A 17,930-nucleotide genomic window follows, 5' to 3' on the forward strand; every position below is an offset into this window, starting at 1 on the left:
GTAACCAATCAGAGAGCCAGAATACCCAGAAAGCTGTACAGAACTGGGAGTGAGTAAGCAAGGTTGGCTAATGGCACTTTGTGTACTGCTCATGTAACAACATTGTTATGGAGTTGATAAACTAGTATACTCATACTCGAGTACAGCACACTGTATCGGCATCCTTCCGGTGTGCCAGCGCGGGAATGTTGCCACAGAAACCAGACACCACAACTCTGGGATACTGAGAAATGGAGAGCTTTCCCTGCTGGCGATAGGCTTGCTTAGGCAGCACTGTGTGAACTGGTTTAGGAAGGGCTTGAATGTAACAGACGTTCATTTATATGTCAAAGTTCTGCACTCTAGCTTGATTTATTATCTAATATCATTATTTGCATTAAATGGAAACCCGTACACGTATCTCAAAACTAGGTCTGGGTATCGTTCAAAATTTCTCTACTAATACAGTTACCAATACCGTGACTTTGATACCGGTTCCTAAACGGAGCGAATTTTATAAAACAAAAATAAATTACAAAATTACACATTACGGCACAAATCTTTTTATTTATTTTTCAGCTCCTACTACGTGAGTCTCTCTGGTAACAGAGAGTTCTTCCTACGTGTCTCTATAACGTTAAACAGCCAATCACAAACATTGTCAGATCTTGGCAGAAGCATGCTGCATGGTTATTGGCTCACTGACGCTGATGAGATTTACTCCTTAGGTATTGAAATTGGGTATTGAATGACGAGGCATTTTTTGATACACAATACTTTAGAGGCAATTCGGTACCAAGCCCTAAACTGTGCTTAAGTACAATACTTTAGTAAGTGTACTTGGTTACTTTTTACCACTGCTCTATTTTCTTTTTGCATTGCATTGTGGGACAATTGTGTACATCAGTTCAAATGAGTTCAAATGTAGTGTTTTTTAGTATGCATAATGAGGCTTCATTAATATACATAACTGTGTCCCTTTTCTTGTGTGAATACACTGCTTACTCAAAACATGCTGAGCATTAGACTGGATTATGCATCATCCTCTCATGATACTACATGCACACAAAAATCCACATTTACAACATTTACGGTATTGACACCAAAGCTGAGAACCACAAACTGCACTTTCAAATTGGCCTTTTATGCTTAATAGTAAGCGACAGTAGTGTAAGTAGTTTTGCAATCGCCACACACTTGATCATGTTTGTTTGCATGTGAGTGTATAACCTCTTACCACAATGAGGGCCGTGATGGAAAACGTGTAATAAATTGAATCTCGGAGTAGAGCCCAGTGAGAGAGCTTCACTGCCTGCGAAGAAAAAACGAAAACAGAGATAAGCACACTGAAAACAATATAGAGCTGCAAAGGTTTATCAATCAATCGATTAGTTGTCAACAATTAAATTAATCGCCAACTATTTTGATAATCGATTAATCGGTTGAAGAATTAATCAGTTCTTTTAAGAAATCATTTATTTGTTGTACAGTCCCTAAAACTAAAAAACTAAAAGCCCTCAAGGATAATATCTCCCAGTTTGGTGGAGCCATTAATAATGGAGCGGCAAAGATTATTCATTTAGTTGTCAACTAGTCTATATCCACAACATTCCACTTCCGGGATTGCTCCGGTGCCGCCGGAAATTCTGCCGGATTTCAGTCATTTCAGCCGGTTGTCTGTTACCTTCCTCTTTCTTTGTGTTGTAATTCTAAACTCCGGTGGATTTCTGAGGACTATGGTTAACTGCTCCTCAGATCTCTGCAGGGTAAATCCAGACAGCTAGCTAGACTATCTGTCCAATCTGAGTTTTCTGTTGCACGACTAAAACAACCTTTGAACGTACACGTCCCACCAAAACAAGTTCCTCCCTGAGGCTATATTGCAGAGGCACCGTTGCACCGCACGGTGCTTAGCGCCGCTCATGACGATTGTGATTGGTTTAAAGAAATGCCAATAAACCAGAGCACGTTTTTCTCCCATCCCGGAATGCTGTGTGGACTAGCCAGACCCTCTTCCGTAGTGCTGTGGAGGAAGGTCTGGCAATGTGAGACTAGTTGTCAACTATTAAATTAATCGCCAACTATTTTGATAATCAATTGGTTTGAGTCATTTTCTATTAAAAAAAAAACTAAGAATTCTCTGATTCCAGCTTCTTAAATGTGAATGTTTTCTAGTTTCTTCACTCCTCTGTGACAGTTAACTGAATATCTTTGAGTTGTGGACAAAACAAGACATATGAGGACGTCATCTTGGGCTTTGGGAAACACTGATTAACATTTTTTTCAAAAATTGAATCGTAATTTCTAGTTGGAAACTAGTTGCAGCCCTAAAACAACATGTATGCAGCTTCAGTTCATTTTTTATAGTTTTGCTGGAGTTTATGCAGCAGTGTGCTACAGGAACGCCTCTGACATCATTACCATACTGATGTAAACACAGGAGCTCTGGAGTTAACCTCGTGGATCACAGTCATTGAAAAAGCCAATTGCAAAGGTGCCATCCTACGTTTGAAAGGTGCCGGTGTGTTTATCGACTTTATGCAATCAGATACATTGCCGGAGCCCACAATGCAGTGACTAACGCTTTCCCACACAGCGCTCACACTGGATATATACGTAAGAGGAGGGTCAGAAGTCACATCTTGAATGTGCCACTCCCCGCCGTGGAATCGTTTGCTGCTGCGAGGCGGAGAGCAAAGTCAGAGCATAACAAAGCTTTGAAATGTTTGCTTGTACTCTGGTTCCCCGTACTTGCTTTGTAGAGATAATGAGAACAAGTACGAAACGTGCACTGCATCTGTGGAATACCTGTGATAATGAGCTGAAAAGAATTTAACAACGTATCCAAATATGTTTGGTTATTTCTTGTTTGTTGACTGTTTAATGGGTTTTGGTTCATCTGTTGGGATTATTTTGTTCATATTTTTTGTCCAATCGATCTGTCGATTTGTTAAAGCCGACCGAGCTAAACAAGGACCCTGATGGATGCAAACTGAATTTCTATTATCTATGAAGAATAGTATAAGTATAAAAATAAAGAGGGGTTAGGACAAGAAAGGTTCTCAACTTCGTCCTACCCCTTTAGAACATGAACAATATTATTTGAGTTGCTTATTTGTTGCTTATATGTTGCTAAGGATCCTGCTTTTTTGTATTTTTTTGTTTTGTTGTTTTTGACGTTTTATTCATTAATTTGCAAATGTAGTCCAAACCCAAAATACATAGAGCACAGTTAATCATTAGCTACTGAAGCATATTCCCCTCTCAAAGGCATGAGCTCCTTCTTGTGAAAGAATTCTAGTCAAAACACAACAGAGGGCTCGGCCCAGTTAACTTTAACTGAATGAAAGTGAGACCTATGCCCAGTGGTGGAAGAAGTATTCAGATCCTTTACTTAAGTAAGTAAAGGTAAGTAAGTAAGTACTAATACCACACTGTAAAAAAAAAAAAAAAGTACTCAATGCAGAAAAGTCCTCACATTTTACAAACTGAAAACGAGCCAAACAGTTCTGTCAATCAGCTCAGTGTTCTGCTAATCATTTCAGCTGGACTTGTAGGCCATTATACTGTTGGGTAGTTTATCTTATAATAAAACATCATATTTTAAAAACTACATGTGTTTTGTGTGCAAAAAAGGTATCTAGTAACTAAAGCTGTCAGATTAATGTAGTGGAGTAAAAAGATTTTTACAATAATACAATATTTCTCTCTGAAATGTAACAGAGTAGAAGTAGAAAGTGGCATGAAAAGAAAAGACTCAGCAAAAGTACCTCAAATTTATACTCAAGTACAGTTCTTGAGAAAATGTACTTAGTTACATTCTATCTCTGCCTATACCTATATACAGTATATTAGAGTGAACTGTGCATAATTATATTCACAGCATATGCTATATTTATATACTATATACATAGCATATAGCCTAAAAATGACAAAACTAACAAGCAAAACAAAAATGAACAAAATAAACAAAACAAAAACCACCAGCAACAACAACAAAAAAACATATACAAAGTCATGATGTTGCACGTCATTTCCCCCCCGTTACCCCTCCTAACTCTGACCCCCCCCACCCCCATTTTTGTTTTCCTTTTTAATTGCTTATACGTTTTCCTTTGTGCTTATTTTTTTCAATAAACTGACTACATAAAAGAGGGAACCTGCTATGAACAGCCAGCCAAAGGGTAACAGTAACAGTAGTGAGGTGCAACGGCCGGACTTGAAGACGATTTTACTGCACCCCCATCCCTCCAAGCCCAATTACACCGCCTGCCCTTCTCCTTCATTATCTCACTCGGATTATGTAATGCACAATCTGGGATTGCATCCCTGTTTGGGGTCCACTGCATATATTTTTTAGAGCAGAGAGCTTATCGTTGTACTCCGCTCATTTCTATGTCCCTGGCATGTCAGACAGCATCAGAGAGAGGCTGCACTATATTATGTTATCTCTGTATCTTCATGCAACACACAGCAGTGAGGATGCAAAGCAGAAAAGAGAGATACAAACTATCTATTGTGTTCAGACTGAGGGGACGTTGTACTGTATATGTAGCTGGTTAAGCACACGGAGCACAGAGGAGAATATACAAAGAAATAATCAAATGAAATGTGTACTCAAGGCTGTGGATGACTGTGGAATCAAAAGTTTTAATCCTGAGCTAAAACTATTGACTAACTACTGAACAATTCTTCGTATGAGACAAGAAAGTTGTGTGAAAGATAAGACAAATCAGACTATATATATATATATACAAACAGATGAAATTATAAAAGCACGTTATGACAGCAAATTAGGGCTGCAACTGACGATTATTTTCTTCGTTGATCAATCTGTCAATTATGTTCTCACTTAATGGATTAGTTGTTTGGTCTATAGTGTCAGAAAATTGTGAAAAAGGTCGACCAGTGTTTCCCAAAGCCCAAGATGACGTCCTCAAATGTCTTGTTTTGTCAACAACTCAAAAACATTCGGTTTACTGTCACAGAGGAGAGAAGAAACTAGAACATATTCACATTTAAGGAACTGGAATCAAAGAATTTGATTGAAAGAAATAACTTTTCTTTTCATAAAAAAAAAAAAAAAAAAAAGAATGAATCATGATTCATTCTTTGCAGCTCTAAGCAAAGGTTAAAAATTGCATGAAATATCTAAATAAAATCTACATGGTTTACACATGGATCAGATTTACTCTGAAGCTGTATTTAGGTGCACGGGAACTCATGCATGCATAAATCTACAGCGCCTTTGTGTGTCCCGCATCCTTCTGCATTAACATATGCATGAGTACTTTCTCCCACTTTGTGCTTCTGTGGCTGGATATCTAAAGGTGGCATTACTATGTTGGATGTACTGTGGGAAATGCCACCAGGTCAGCGGCAGGATCGGCTGCAGCAGTGAAATGCCGATATGACATCATACCTGGCCGGCGAAGAAGCCACACACACCGATGATGCAGAGGATGTTGAAGACAGCTGATCCCACGATGGTCCCTACACCCACGTCACCTTTGGTGATGAACACCCCTAGGGAGAGAACACGCACGAACGCACAAATACAAAGACACACACACACACACACACACAGCATTATGACTCTATAGATAGCACAGATTATGTGTTGTACACTACTTGACATTTCCAGTTGCAGCGCAGCATCTGCAGTGCTGACGACACATGTCACATAACTGTCAAAACATGTAAACAATACATGTAAATATCTACTTGGCCATGCTGGTCATGGACCTCTCTCTCACTCACTCACACAAACACACAAACAAACAAACAAACAAACAAACAAACACACACACACAAGCACACGCATGGAGAAAGAAAAGAAGAATCTACCCACTCTGTATATAAAATGAGATTGCTTTATGAATAACACAGTATGGTAATGTGACGGTCCCTCCTTTGAAGTGAATTTTCTTCATATTGTTGATTCAGACAGATACTACGCTGAACAAACATAAAAAAAACAAAAACGTATGGACTTTACTCCTCACCAGCAATTCTCTAGTGCTTAGTACATAACATTACTTTAATGTGATTCTAATGCGATTCAGTATATTGAAAGCCATGTTTCTTTACTGAGCGTGTCTTGGGATAAAAGCATTGCTGTTAGGAATCCATTACAGTAAAAGGCATGCATGCTTCCCCCATGATGCATCTCCAGTATCGTGGCATGTGTTTCAGTCTGAACCAGGGGTTGATGGATCACCCTCTCTGGTGGCTGGCTTCAGTATAGGTCATTAAACCCCACCCCCTCCACGTTAGCGGTTTCTGTTATTTTAGGTAGTTCTGATCATGTTTGTTTAAGTGTTCATTTTTATTAGTTATTCAATGCTATGAAAACTGGGAAAAACGTCATGATTGACAGCTGAGATTGTCTCGCAATTGGTCGGGCGGGTGTATGGACGGGACTTCAATACCGCAGCCCCGCCGCCCGATCACTACTGCGCAGGCTCTGGCTCCAAAATTACAAGATGGAAGCGGGATATTGTGGCTTCACTTTTGTACAGTGGGAGGAAGTGGAGAAGCGTCATCCATCTTTAAATACAGTCTAGAGACGGAGGGGTGCTTGTGGTGAATACCTATGATGGATGTGAAGAGCTCGGGAGCCGAGCTGCCAGCGGCCATGAAGGTTGCCCCTGCTACGTCCTCACTGAGTTGGAGACGCTGCAGGGAAAAGTAGCAAGAGACAAAAAAAAAAATAAGGTTACTTTTCAAACAGGAAATACCAGCTGTGATTACAAATTCCAGACTAGTCCAAGACACAAACAGTAGGACATCAGTCACTGCCTGACCCATGACCCTGAGCCTTAGGTGATCATACACATCCACTCAAACCTGCATATGTGCAACTGTGTGAACACACTGTAAACCTGGTATTTTACCACTCAATGTCAAAACATGACAGTATGGCTACGTTCAGACTGCCGGCCTTAAAGGTCCAATGTGTGGGAATTTCTCCCATCTAGCGTTGAGATCATATATCGCAAACAACTCTCTCACACCACGCAGTTCAAAGTACGTATTACAGCTACGGTAGCCTTCACGCTTCAAAAAGACGGTCTCTTGCTCTTTTCAATATCCTTTTTCTGGGTGAAGAAGAAGACTCCTGTTCCTGAAATTTGGATTTTGAATATGTGTGGTCCTCCATGTTTCCTTCTTCAAACTTGCCGGGGCCGGGAAGTGACGATACCCATTAGCAGCATTAGCAGCACCTGTGAGTTTATCATGTGACAGCGAAAACATGAAAGGCTGTATGTCTCTTACCGGCTAACGTATTTCAAGATGGCGCATGAATATGGAGCGTCTACCCCAGTTCATGCAAATGCAAATGTAAAATTTCAAGCCAAAAGGAATAATTGGAATTGTTGGTGGTGGTAAATAGTAATGTAAAAGGACAAGTTTGTGAACGGGCAACAAAGATTTTGATAATGAACAACTAAACACGTTACACACTAGACCTTTAAAGCTCAATTCCAATTTTCCAGATCCAATTTTTTTTGACTGACTGTCAACACATTATTTTTTTTTTAATTTGGCCCACATTAGATTCAAGTACTGGGCACGGCCTAAAAGTGACCCGCATGACCAAACAACTAATTCAACATCACAGGTAACACCCTGTTTAAATGCTTATCAAAATAAACCCATGGATGTATTAAGAGAACCAAGGAGATGTAATTGTTATGTCGTGCTGTGTCTTTGTCTGTTATTGCATGTTACTGTTGTGGATTTTATAGTTGCCAATTATACTGATCAATGAATTTTTCAAGGAGACCGAGATGTTGCAATATATTCAACCAATAGACCTGAGCACTCTGCAGAGGACATCTGAAGACATTTTAATAGCATGCAGTACTTTATACATTGGTGGGATGGACTTCGTACTTTTAAAATAATGATTTAAATGAGGACTATGTAAGCTGATGTACCTCAAAAACATTTATTCACTGATATATAGACCTGTCTTTCGCCATGTAAGGTCTAAGGGAAATACGTTGCAATTCCACCGTCGACCACTATGCCCATGTTTGCATCAAAGCCTGGCGCTGTTCCTGGGGGCTTGCTGTTCTCGGCGCAGAATAGTGACGAATAGTGTAGAGTGACGTTAGAGTCGTATGAAAGCTGATCTGACTGTCCAGACAGGTTACATTTTTAAAATATCCGACCTGTAACAGATTTGAACCACATAGGCTACTGTATGAAAGTGGCCCAAATCAGAACTGGAAAAGATCGGATGCCATGTGACTTGGACAGTTTACACTGCCATGAAAAATATGATATAGGAGCAAAAAAAAAAATCACTTTTGCCTGCAGTCTGAATGTAGCCTTAGTCAGTCTGGAAGAAGAAACTGGATTCAAACTAAAATTATTTGTATTTTCTTTTCACTGGGAACTAGTTTATACCTTGTTTAGTGAGATTAAAACAGGAAAACATTTAGCTATACAATAAAGACATTTAGTTAGCTATTTAAATAGTGAACATTGAAGTATTCAGTTATTTGAAGAAAAATAAGGGTGTATTTATCATTTATGTCATTTATTAGGATCTCCATTAGCTGTAGCCGCAGCGGCAGCTATTCTTCCTGTGGTCCATACCAGTCCATATCAAACACAACACTCTATACATGTCAGTGCACAATGATTGATGTCTTTCTTTTGGATATCTACATGTGTCTACATGCGTGGCCGTAGTCATTATGACCGGTGCAAAGCAGAAAGTAATGTGACAATGTATAAGAGCGCCAAGATCCTCATAAGTGGGCAGTTTGGGGTGTTTACTTAACGGAACAAACAGTGACTTCTCGTTATGCGTCGCAAGTGTAAACAGAAGTGAAGTAACGTCTGATTTGAACCCAAACCCCAAATCATTTTCTAACCTTAACTAAGTAGTTTTTGTGCCCAAACCTAACCAAACTGTGACCGTTTCACAACATTAACAGTGTTCCAACATTCCAAACCGCAACCGACAGTGTTTGGGGTCCACTGCATATATTTTTTCAGAGCAGAGAGCTTATCATTGTACTCCGCTCATTTTCATGTCAGACAGCATCAGAGAGAGGCTGCACTATATTATGTTATCTCTGTATCTTCATGCAACACACAGCAGTGAGGATGCAAAGCAGAAAAGAGAGATACAAACTATCTATTGTGTTCAGACTGAGGGGGTTTGGATATGAGGACTGAAAAAACTAGAGAGTAGGAATAAACGACCCATATCATCATATGGTTTGGAGGACTTGTTGGTCACTGGACAATGTTGCTTTATTTTTGATGTTTAATATGAAGCAGCATATTGTACTGTTACCATAATGCACACCCACACTACCCTGATAAAGAAGATCAGCTAAGTTAATCTCTTAATAGTCTCGCATTGCCAGAGCTTCCTCCACAGCGCTACGGAGGAAGGTCTGGCTAGTCCACACAGCATTCCAGGGATGGGAGAAAAACGTGCTCTGGTTTATTGGCATTTCTTTAAACCAATCACAATCGTCTTGGGCGGTGCTAAGCGCCGGACAGAGCCACGGTGCCTCTGCAAAATAGCCTCGGGAAGGAACTTGTTTTGGTGGAACGTGTAGGTTCAAAGGTTGTTTTAGTCGTGCAACAGAAAACTCAGATTGGACAGATAGTCTAGCTAGCTGTCTGGATTTACCCTGCAGAGATCTGAGGAGCAGTTAACCATAGTCCTCAGAAATCCACCAGAGTTTAGAATTACAACACACAGAAAGCGGAAGGTAACGGACATCTAGCCGAAAAGAGGGGCATCCGGCAGACTTTCCGGCAGCAACAGAGCAATCCCAGAAGTGGAACGTCGTGGATATATACTAATCTTTTACACCAAAGAACTTTTTCCCCTTACAGATAAATTTGAATTTTCGCTTATTCAGTCTTTAATAGTTATATTACAAAGAAATATTCAAGATTTGAAACTAAGCTTTCAGGACCTTAAATATCTCACATTCATACCTCACACAACTTCTCCAGGGAGGGGACGAAGTAGTCATCACAGACGAGGGCCAGGGCACAGAACATGTAAATGGTCTGTGGAGGGAGAGAGAGAGAGAGAGAGAGAGAGAGAGAGAGAGAGAGAGAGAGAGAGAGAGAAATATTACAGGGATCAGTGAAGCATGAACATGTTGCTTGATGTGATTTAAATATATGATACTGATGGGGTGAAACGTGCACGCTAAGACGGGTTCTGGCTGCACTGTTAACCGTCAATACAGTACAGCCAGCTGGGATTTATCCATGGATAACAACAAGTGATTGTTGTTTATCACCTTGCATGTATTATCCTGCTTTTCGATTTTGAACAAATCTGCGTATGTACCCTAGATGGTACGGTAAAGACCTACCTCTCTGCTCTAACTGCTACATTAAATTCAGATATTAATTACCATGAACAATGAAACAGGGCGTCAAGTAACTAAAGATCTGATCCCATGCAAATGCAGTGCAATGCATTAATGCAGTGCAGTGCATTAATGGATCAGACATCAAACATTCATGAATAACATCACTGTGGGACCACGCTATTTACATTTTTAAATAGGGAAGTTAGTTTTCATTTTTTAAACATACTGGCACTACAAAAGCCCAGGAGGGGGGGTTATGTAAATGGATTTTGCTTCTTCCCCTACTGAAAAACACTGTCTGCATGGATGGAACATGGCCTCTGACCTGGAAGGACACTATGGCCCAAGTTTAAGAACACGTGACACATAAGTATATGGCGTGTATTGTGCTAAAGTCATATAGCTTTTTGTCATTTCACACAACCTTTGGATACTTTCATGTTGGGCTGGGATATGAAGATATATATCATCAAAACGATATAAAAAAGGTCTATCATATATATTTTTCTATTTCGTGATGTTGAAAAACCAGTAACTGTGTTACAGCAATGTCATTTGGACAACCCTTTATGTATGGATCCTTGCCCATTTTGTTCATTTTGCGCAAAGGATTTTATTAAAATGAGAAAATACTCAATACTTTTCATTTGTCAAGGACTTCTATCACACAGGAGTATTCAAAAATAGGCTTTACCTTAGATTATTCCTTTACTGAATTACCAGAAACCCTGCTATATCATTATTTATACATCTTTATCAGAATATGAAATGACTTATATCGGAATAGAAGATTTTATCCATATCCCCCACCCCAGATTCATTTTTGTCTTAAGACATAGTTTGCATAGTTTTCAAATCTACCAAATTCCGAATTACACAGCCCTTCAACAATGGGTTTGTTGGTTCTCAAAATGTATATATATACAATTCTTAGAGCTCTCTTTCACAGCAAGAACACTGGATTTGTATGTATATGTATTTCCCATACAACCAAAAAGTAAGGATTATACTGTATGGAAGTTTAAGTAAAGAGTAGGAGGCAGCATGCCCCGATGTACGTTGTTTTGCGTGAGTCTTTGTTTCCCCGAATCGCTGCAAAGGAGGTTGCAGGAGCAAAGTTAGCACAACCCACTGAGCCACAATGGCCACATTTGTAAGAAATATGCCAGGTTCAAATATACCCTAAATTCCTTCAAGAAATCCTTAACTTTACACTGTTAGATTTATTTATTAGCATACCATCAAAATTCTATTTCAGACACTTTTTCAGTTTTAACAGGGATCATGTTTGCCTTGTAAATTTTAGTCCTACTTAAAATAAAGGAACATTTATCAAAATCAAATAATCAATTTACAATTTAATGTATGCCTAACAACCTTTCTGTTTACATATTCTGTTATGTTTTGCACATTCAGGAAGTGCCATGTGCTCAGTGCTGTAGTTGTATGTATCCAATTTATTTAGTATTAGAGCACTGCAGAATGTTTTGTTTTTGAAGCTTGAAAAGCTATGAATTAAATATCCTATATGGCTTTAATAGAAAAATGTATTTGACGCATCATGATGCATCGAGATATCGAATCGAAGACATGATAATCGTAATCGAATCGGGAGATCAGTGAAGATTCACACCTCTATCTAGCTAGCTGTCTGGATTTACCCTGCAGAGAGCTGAGGAGCAGTTTAACCATAATACTCATAAATCCACCGGAGTTTAAAATGCCAACACAAAGGAAGCCCAAGGCAATGGATATCCGGCCTAAATGAGTGAAATCCGGAATCCCAGAAGTGGAACGTCAAGGATAAAGACTAATGTTTTGGAAACCTTAGAAACAAATATACACGTATAAAACAATAATGGGCCTAACACTCACCCTTGAGGAACTTGAAGTAAATTCAATAATAAAAACCCTTCCAAATGTCTCCCGTATAGTCTGGCAGGATTCATTATGACTGTAACTAATCTACCATATGAAAGGTTTTTAATGATGTATATTACTGATGTGTTTATTTCCCTGGTGTACTATTAATACAAACCTACCACATGCAACCTTACCTTGGCATCACATAATACATAAAACAAAGAGCACGGAGAGAAGCAGAGACAGATTGGAGATGAAAGACAGATAGCGATGATCAAGAGAGAAAATGGCAGGTAGTGACGACGGACTGACGGGGAAGGTGTAAACAACGGAACGCCATGAATACCCTTAAACTTTGTAATAATGAAGCCCTTCAAAGACCTGCTTAAAGCAAGAATGGCACGGAGAGTGAATATTCCTCTTTCCTTTATGCTCAATACTGAGTCACATTTGACTTTGCACCAGGAGCTCTCCTATTTCCTGTTTCTGAAAGCAGGTGAGAGTCACAGGGAATCCTGATAACTGGGTTTAATCCTGATTCAGATTTGAGGTAGAGATGGAGGGAAAAGCTGTCATCACTAGCTCAAGCCTACTTTAGCTATGAGTGAACATAGCGTACATCCCAAATGTAAATTTGTGTGCATGTTTTTATCTTGCGTGGAGTTGTGTTTTGTGTTTTTGAGAGCAAATCTTTTCTGAGAAGTGATGATTAATGAGCTGTGCAGAGTTGGGGGGGGGAGGGGTAAAGCTGTCAAGGGAACAGCAGCTGGAAGTAAAATACTGTGATATTAAAATTCAGCTCTAACACAAAGCGTGTTACACTTTTCTGTCTCCAAGCCGAATCCAATACCACATACATCTCTGACTGACAGTGGAATCAGTTCACAGCAGCTTCACTTCACAAGATAAAGACGGCATATCCAGGGCTTAAATCAGCATCTCTGAACCAAGATCATATGCTGCTACAGGTGCAGCATAATGCAGACAACATAAGCCACACGCTGACATGACAGTTTTTTTTTTTTAATGATTTGACTTCACAGGGAATATATATTTGAGCCTGCACTGTAGCAGGAACATAATCAGGTACTGTAGGCGTACTGTCTGATTAACAGACCCAAACTTAATCTGTGGAATTTTATTTTATTTATTTATTTATTTTTTTTTTAACAGTTGTCAGCGGCGATCCTGTGGGATTTAGCGGACTGATTTTCTGCTTTGGGTGGAGATGTGTTAAAGGAGAATTCCGGTCAATTTCAACACGTAGCTCTGTTGTTTGTAAATTTGGAGTACTGTCAGTAGCGAGAAAAACGAAAACAATCGGTGCTGCCTACACCGTGTTATCCTCCTGCTAGAGTTAGCAGCCAACAGGCTTAAACAGGGCAAGTTTTAAACTTGTTTTTAGCCTCTAAACAACTATTCTCTGTGCCAAATTTGAAAAAAAAAAAATCCCTCCAGGGGTTCCTGAGACAGCGTTCACAAGAATAGGAAAGACAACCCGAAAACAAGATGTCTCCAGCCCAGTGAATAAAGACCATTCGGATTGCTAATAAAGAATGTGAGATGCAGGCTCCGGAAAAGGCTAGTAAGGTCTTAAGGTCCTTACGAGTATTTGGTAACACTTTATTTGAAGGGGTGTGCATAAGACTGACATGACACAATCATAACTATGACATGAGGGGTGGCTTGTTGCTTGTGGCTTGTGGTCCGGAGGTAAAATGGTTGCCCCACAACCACAAGGTTGAAGGATCAATCCCAGGTCACCCGGCCACATGTCAAAGTGTCCCTGAGCAAGAAAGAGCAATGAACCCCAAGTTGCTCCCTGGATGCTTTATGTATAGCTGTCCACTGCTCCTAATACTTAGGATGGGTTAAATGCAATGATAGAATTTCACTACATTGACGATTAAGAATAAAGTTTGATCCTTTTTGTTTTTGATGACAGCTAGCATGAAAATGAAGGAGTCTTTTTGAGTGTTCATGACTGCTGTCATTAATTGCATTCGGTAAATTATGACACTTTTAATGCTAAGTTAGCATTGTTTGAGATGTTTGTGTTATGACAACTTGACATTAACGAAGACAAAAATCTCTGAGTTATGACAACTTGACATTAAGCAAGACAATATAATAAATATGTCATAGCAGGCATAATTATCAAACTTTAAGAAACTATTTGGCTTTATGTGTTAGCATCACATTAAACTGTGATTAACGCTCAACATATTAACAGTTTCCATAGTCGTTAGTTGCAGCCCTAGTTTAATACCTTTTTTAAAAGGCACTTGACAAATAAATCAGGTTTTCATATGGCATATTATGCTGGGTATGAGGAGAAACTGTCACTGCTTTTATTTAGCTTGTTCTCTGGTTTACTTCCTACAAAGCTGTTTGAGGGAATTTTTGTGATTGCATTGCATGTTAGTTCAAACACATGCAGTCACGGTGGGCAATCTTATTTCCTCAGTTCTGGCCCATTTTCTCTTTTACCAAAAAATAGAACGGTGGAAAGATACAACAGCATTACAACTATACAACAACCTCTGCAGGTAGAAGCCCTGATTGTCTTTCCTGAAACTCACAGAACGTTGTTCTCTCCAAAAAGCCAAGTACGCTAAAACCTGCTGTGAAATGAGATATAGAGTACATTTTTTTTAAAAGGTTAGACATCACAGGGAAACAGTTTGTGATGATATACTGTATTTTGTTGGCTTTTTTGTTATTTTAATATCTAAGCATCCTAGACAAGGTTACTTCCTTTTGCGCTTTTGCAGCAGGAAAAGGCTTACTCAGAGGGGGGGCGCACTGTAAGTAGTGACATTGCCTATAATGCCAGAAACATACTGGCAAAATGGTCCATTCTGTATCTTAGTGCCCTGTTTATACACAGCAAAGTTCCCCGGAGATGCTGCTCTGCTGGCATGAGCTTCCATTACAGTCAGCCCCCCCAGAGACTATCAGCACAACCCAACATGGGTCATCATGTGCTGGAACATTCTGCCTGCCATGTGCCAGTCATATAAGAGTGACGGCAGAGAGGGGCTCCGTCGTAGCCTTGCCCCTACATATTGACCCCTGCTGGGCCATGCTGGAGAGGCTAGTGGAGCTGGTCATGCATGTGCTGAACCAATACTGCCAGAGGAGAAGAGAAGAGAAGAGAAGAGAAGAGAAGAGAAGAGAAGAGAGGTTTTAAAAGTCCCTTTATTGGACCATTTTCAGAGAAGAATCACAATCACAACAATCAAAACCAAGACAAGAAAAGAAAAAAAACACAACAAAACCTGTCAAACAAATAAAAATGTGCTTTCTTAAAAATGTGCTTTCTTAATAAAAAAATATTCTCCCCCACAGAGCATAACCCCCCCCCACACCTTCCCCTCTGGCGGGGGAAAATGAATTGTCGCCGATCCAGACTAGTATTTGCTGACATTTGTTGATGTGATGTAAAAGGTCACTTGCGCAATTATTCACAGTCTCACATGTCAACACACACGCACCCGCACATGAATGCAGAGTTATATTCTTGAAGGTAAACTTACACAAAGGACATGCAGCGCCACAGCTCCTTCTGTTCTCTCCTTGTGTGTGAACAGGTCTGTAGGGAACTCGTGCAGAGCTAGAAGAGACAGACACATATGATTAGAACAGTTCATATACAGTATGCAAATGTGTATGTGTGTGTTTCTGCAGAGTGTGGTACAGTACAGGGAACATGTTTCCAATGCACAACAGAGGTCAGCCCTATGGGAAAAGAAACCCATTGAACTCATGTGTACTGACAAGGAGCCTTGGCCAGAGAAGACCTTTCCCTTGTGTGTGACAGTCAAACTGTGCCCTGCCAAGGTCTGTGTATGAGCACCTCTGAGAGCGACAAGAGCAGACTAGGGAAATGGAAAAAGGGAGCACTAGGAGGACAAAGCGAGGGCAAAGAGAAGAGGGAGCATTTTAAAAAATAGAGCGAGGGATATTTAGGGTATGGCAAGTGGGATGGAGGGCAAAGGAGAAAAAACAGAACAGGGTGGTGGGAGTTTAACCGCAATGTGCAAACTGCACTTCTCTGCATGGGAATGTGTGCCCAATTGAGCAAGAGATGGAGAGAGCAAGATTGAAAGAAACGTGGAAAGTTGGCAGACGGAGAGTGTGTGAAAGAAAACAGACAGGAAAAAAAAGAGGCCTGAGTTATTTTACCCCCTCTCCATGGCTTCTTGACTTCCTCCTCTCTCTCAGCCTCACAGTCACAGCCAGTGACAGGCGCTTGGCTGCCGGAGAGTGCTGAGGAACCTTTGCCTCTCACCCCTGAAGCATCAAGTCACCCCTGTCATCATTTCCTCCCACACAAATCAGGAGCCCATTCACAGGCCACTGCTAACATCTGTTACATATTCCAGTACCTATACTATTCCAGCCAGGCACAGAGTTGGGCTTAATCAGAATCAGAAATATGTTGTTGACCGGCACAGGGGAGGGTGGGGGGGGGGGGGGCCCCCGGACCCTGGTTGGTTCTATCTGTTTGTGTGACACAATTGTAATGCGAACCATCCTGGTTAAATAAAGGGCAAATTAAATACTTTAATGAGATGGTTTAACGTAAAAGAAAAAAAAGGCAATTACCGTAAATTATTAACAAATCATTGTCAACACACTACAGTACAAGCCATATTTTCACAGCAGGAGTTTGAAGTGATGAAAAGAAGTTATTTTTAATGGAGCAAAGCAGACTGGTGCATTGAGCTAAATGCTAACTTCAGCATGCTAACATACTGACAATGAAACATGCTAACATGCTTATGTTTTGCAGATGAACGTTATCGTTGTTACCATTATGTATATATTTAGAATGTCAACATATTATAGGACATTTGCTGACTAATGTTATTAGTGTTGCATGTATTCTGTCTAACACAAAGTGAAGTTTTGACCTGATAATGATGTCCAATTAAAATTGACCTGGGAATGAGAACGGGCTGCACACCCTGCACGCTCTTTGCTGACACCCAGAAACGTCCCGCAGACAGAAAAATATTAAGTAAAGAGAGAAACCAGGCAGAGGGCAGGGTACAGACAGTGCAACACACTTCTAGTGGGCCATAAGTGATGATTGAAAATGATTACTTTTGTATTAGTCTTAACATAGTGTTAGTAAAATACTGCATATTATACCTTTAACTAATTACTTCTAAACTACATTTTTGAAACACTGCATTAGCCTGGATTGCAGGGCTGCTGCTAATGAGAACAGGCTTTTCTAATTGATTACTATAAAAGGACATTATTGCTATCAAAAGCTGTGGGTTTGGAGGATAATTACTAACAGACCGCATCTAGGGCGGGGCAATATATTGATATTATATCAATATCGATATATGAGGCAAGATATCATCTTAGATTTTGGATATCATAATATTGCGATATGACACAAGTGTTGTCTTGTCCAGGCTGCATTACAGTAAAGTGATTTTCTGAACTTACCAGACTGTTCTAGCTGTTCTATTATTTGCCTTTATCCACTCATTATAGTCATTATATCCATATTCAACCCAGTCTCACGGCAGTTCGTGAAATGGTCACTTTATTTAATATATTGATTTGTGTACACGGACACGTTAATGTTGTTTATTTCGTGGTCGTCAGCACGTATTTTAAACTAATGTCCCACGTGTGATGTGTCCTTTCCCCGTTCTTCTTTTCCTAAACTCAACCGTCCCGTTGTTGTCCCGCGTC

The 17,930-nt window shown here is 40.0% G+C and overlaps 1 protein-coding gene across 1 annotated transcript in view; it reads right to left on the minus strand.

The window, feature by feature from the left end:
* The window catches only part of LOC116039684 (sodium/potassium/calcium exchanger 3-like), an 88,819-nt gene that overhangs the window by 21,688 nt on the left and 49,201 nt on the right, over positions 1-17,930 (minus strand). The window contains exons 3-7 of the mRNA XM_031284652.2: positions 15,749-15,825; positions 9,958-10,032; positions 6,573-6,657; positions 5,402-5,505; positions 1,217-1,291 (exon numbers count right to left, since the gene is read on the minus strand). Of these exons, the coding sequence (XP_031140512.1) occupies positions 1,217-1,291; positions 5,402-5,505; positions 6,573-6,657; positions 9,958-10,032; positions 15,749-15,825 (416 nt within the window). The remainder of the gene's footprint in view (positions 1-1,216; positions 1,292-5,401; positions 5,506-6,572; positions 6,658-9,957; positions 10,033-15,748; positions 15,826-17,930) is intronic.

Source organism: Sander lucioperca, chromosome 4 (assembly GCF_008315115.2).
Source record: "Sander lucioperca isolate FBNREF2018 chromosome 4, SLUC_FBN_1.2, whole genome shotgun sequence".
In the NCBI taxonomy this organism is placed as follows: domain Eukaryota; kingdom Metazoa; phylum Chordata; class Actinopteri; order Perciformes; family Percidae; genus Sander; species Sander lucioperca.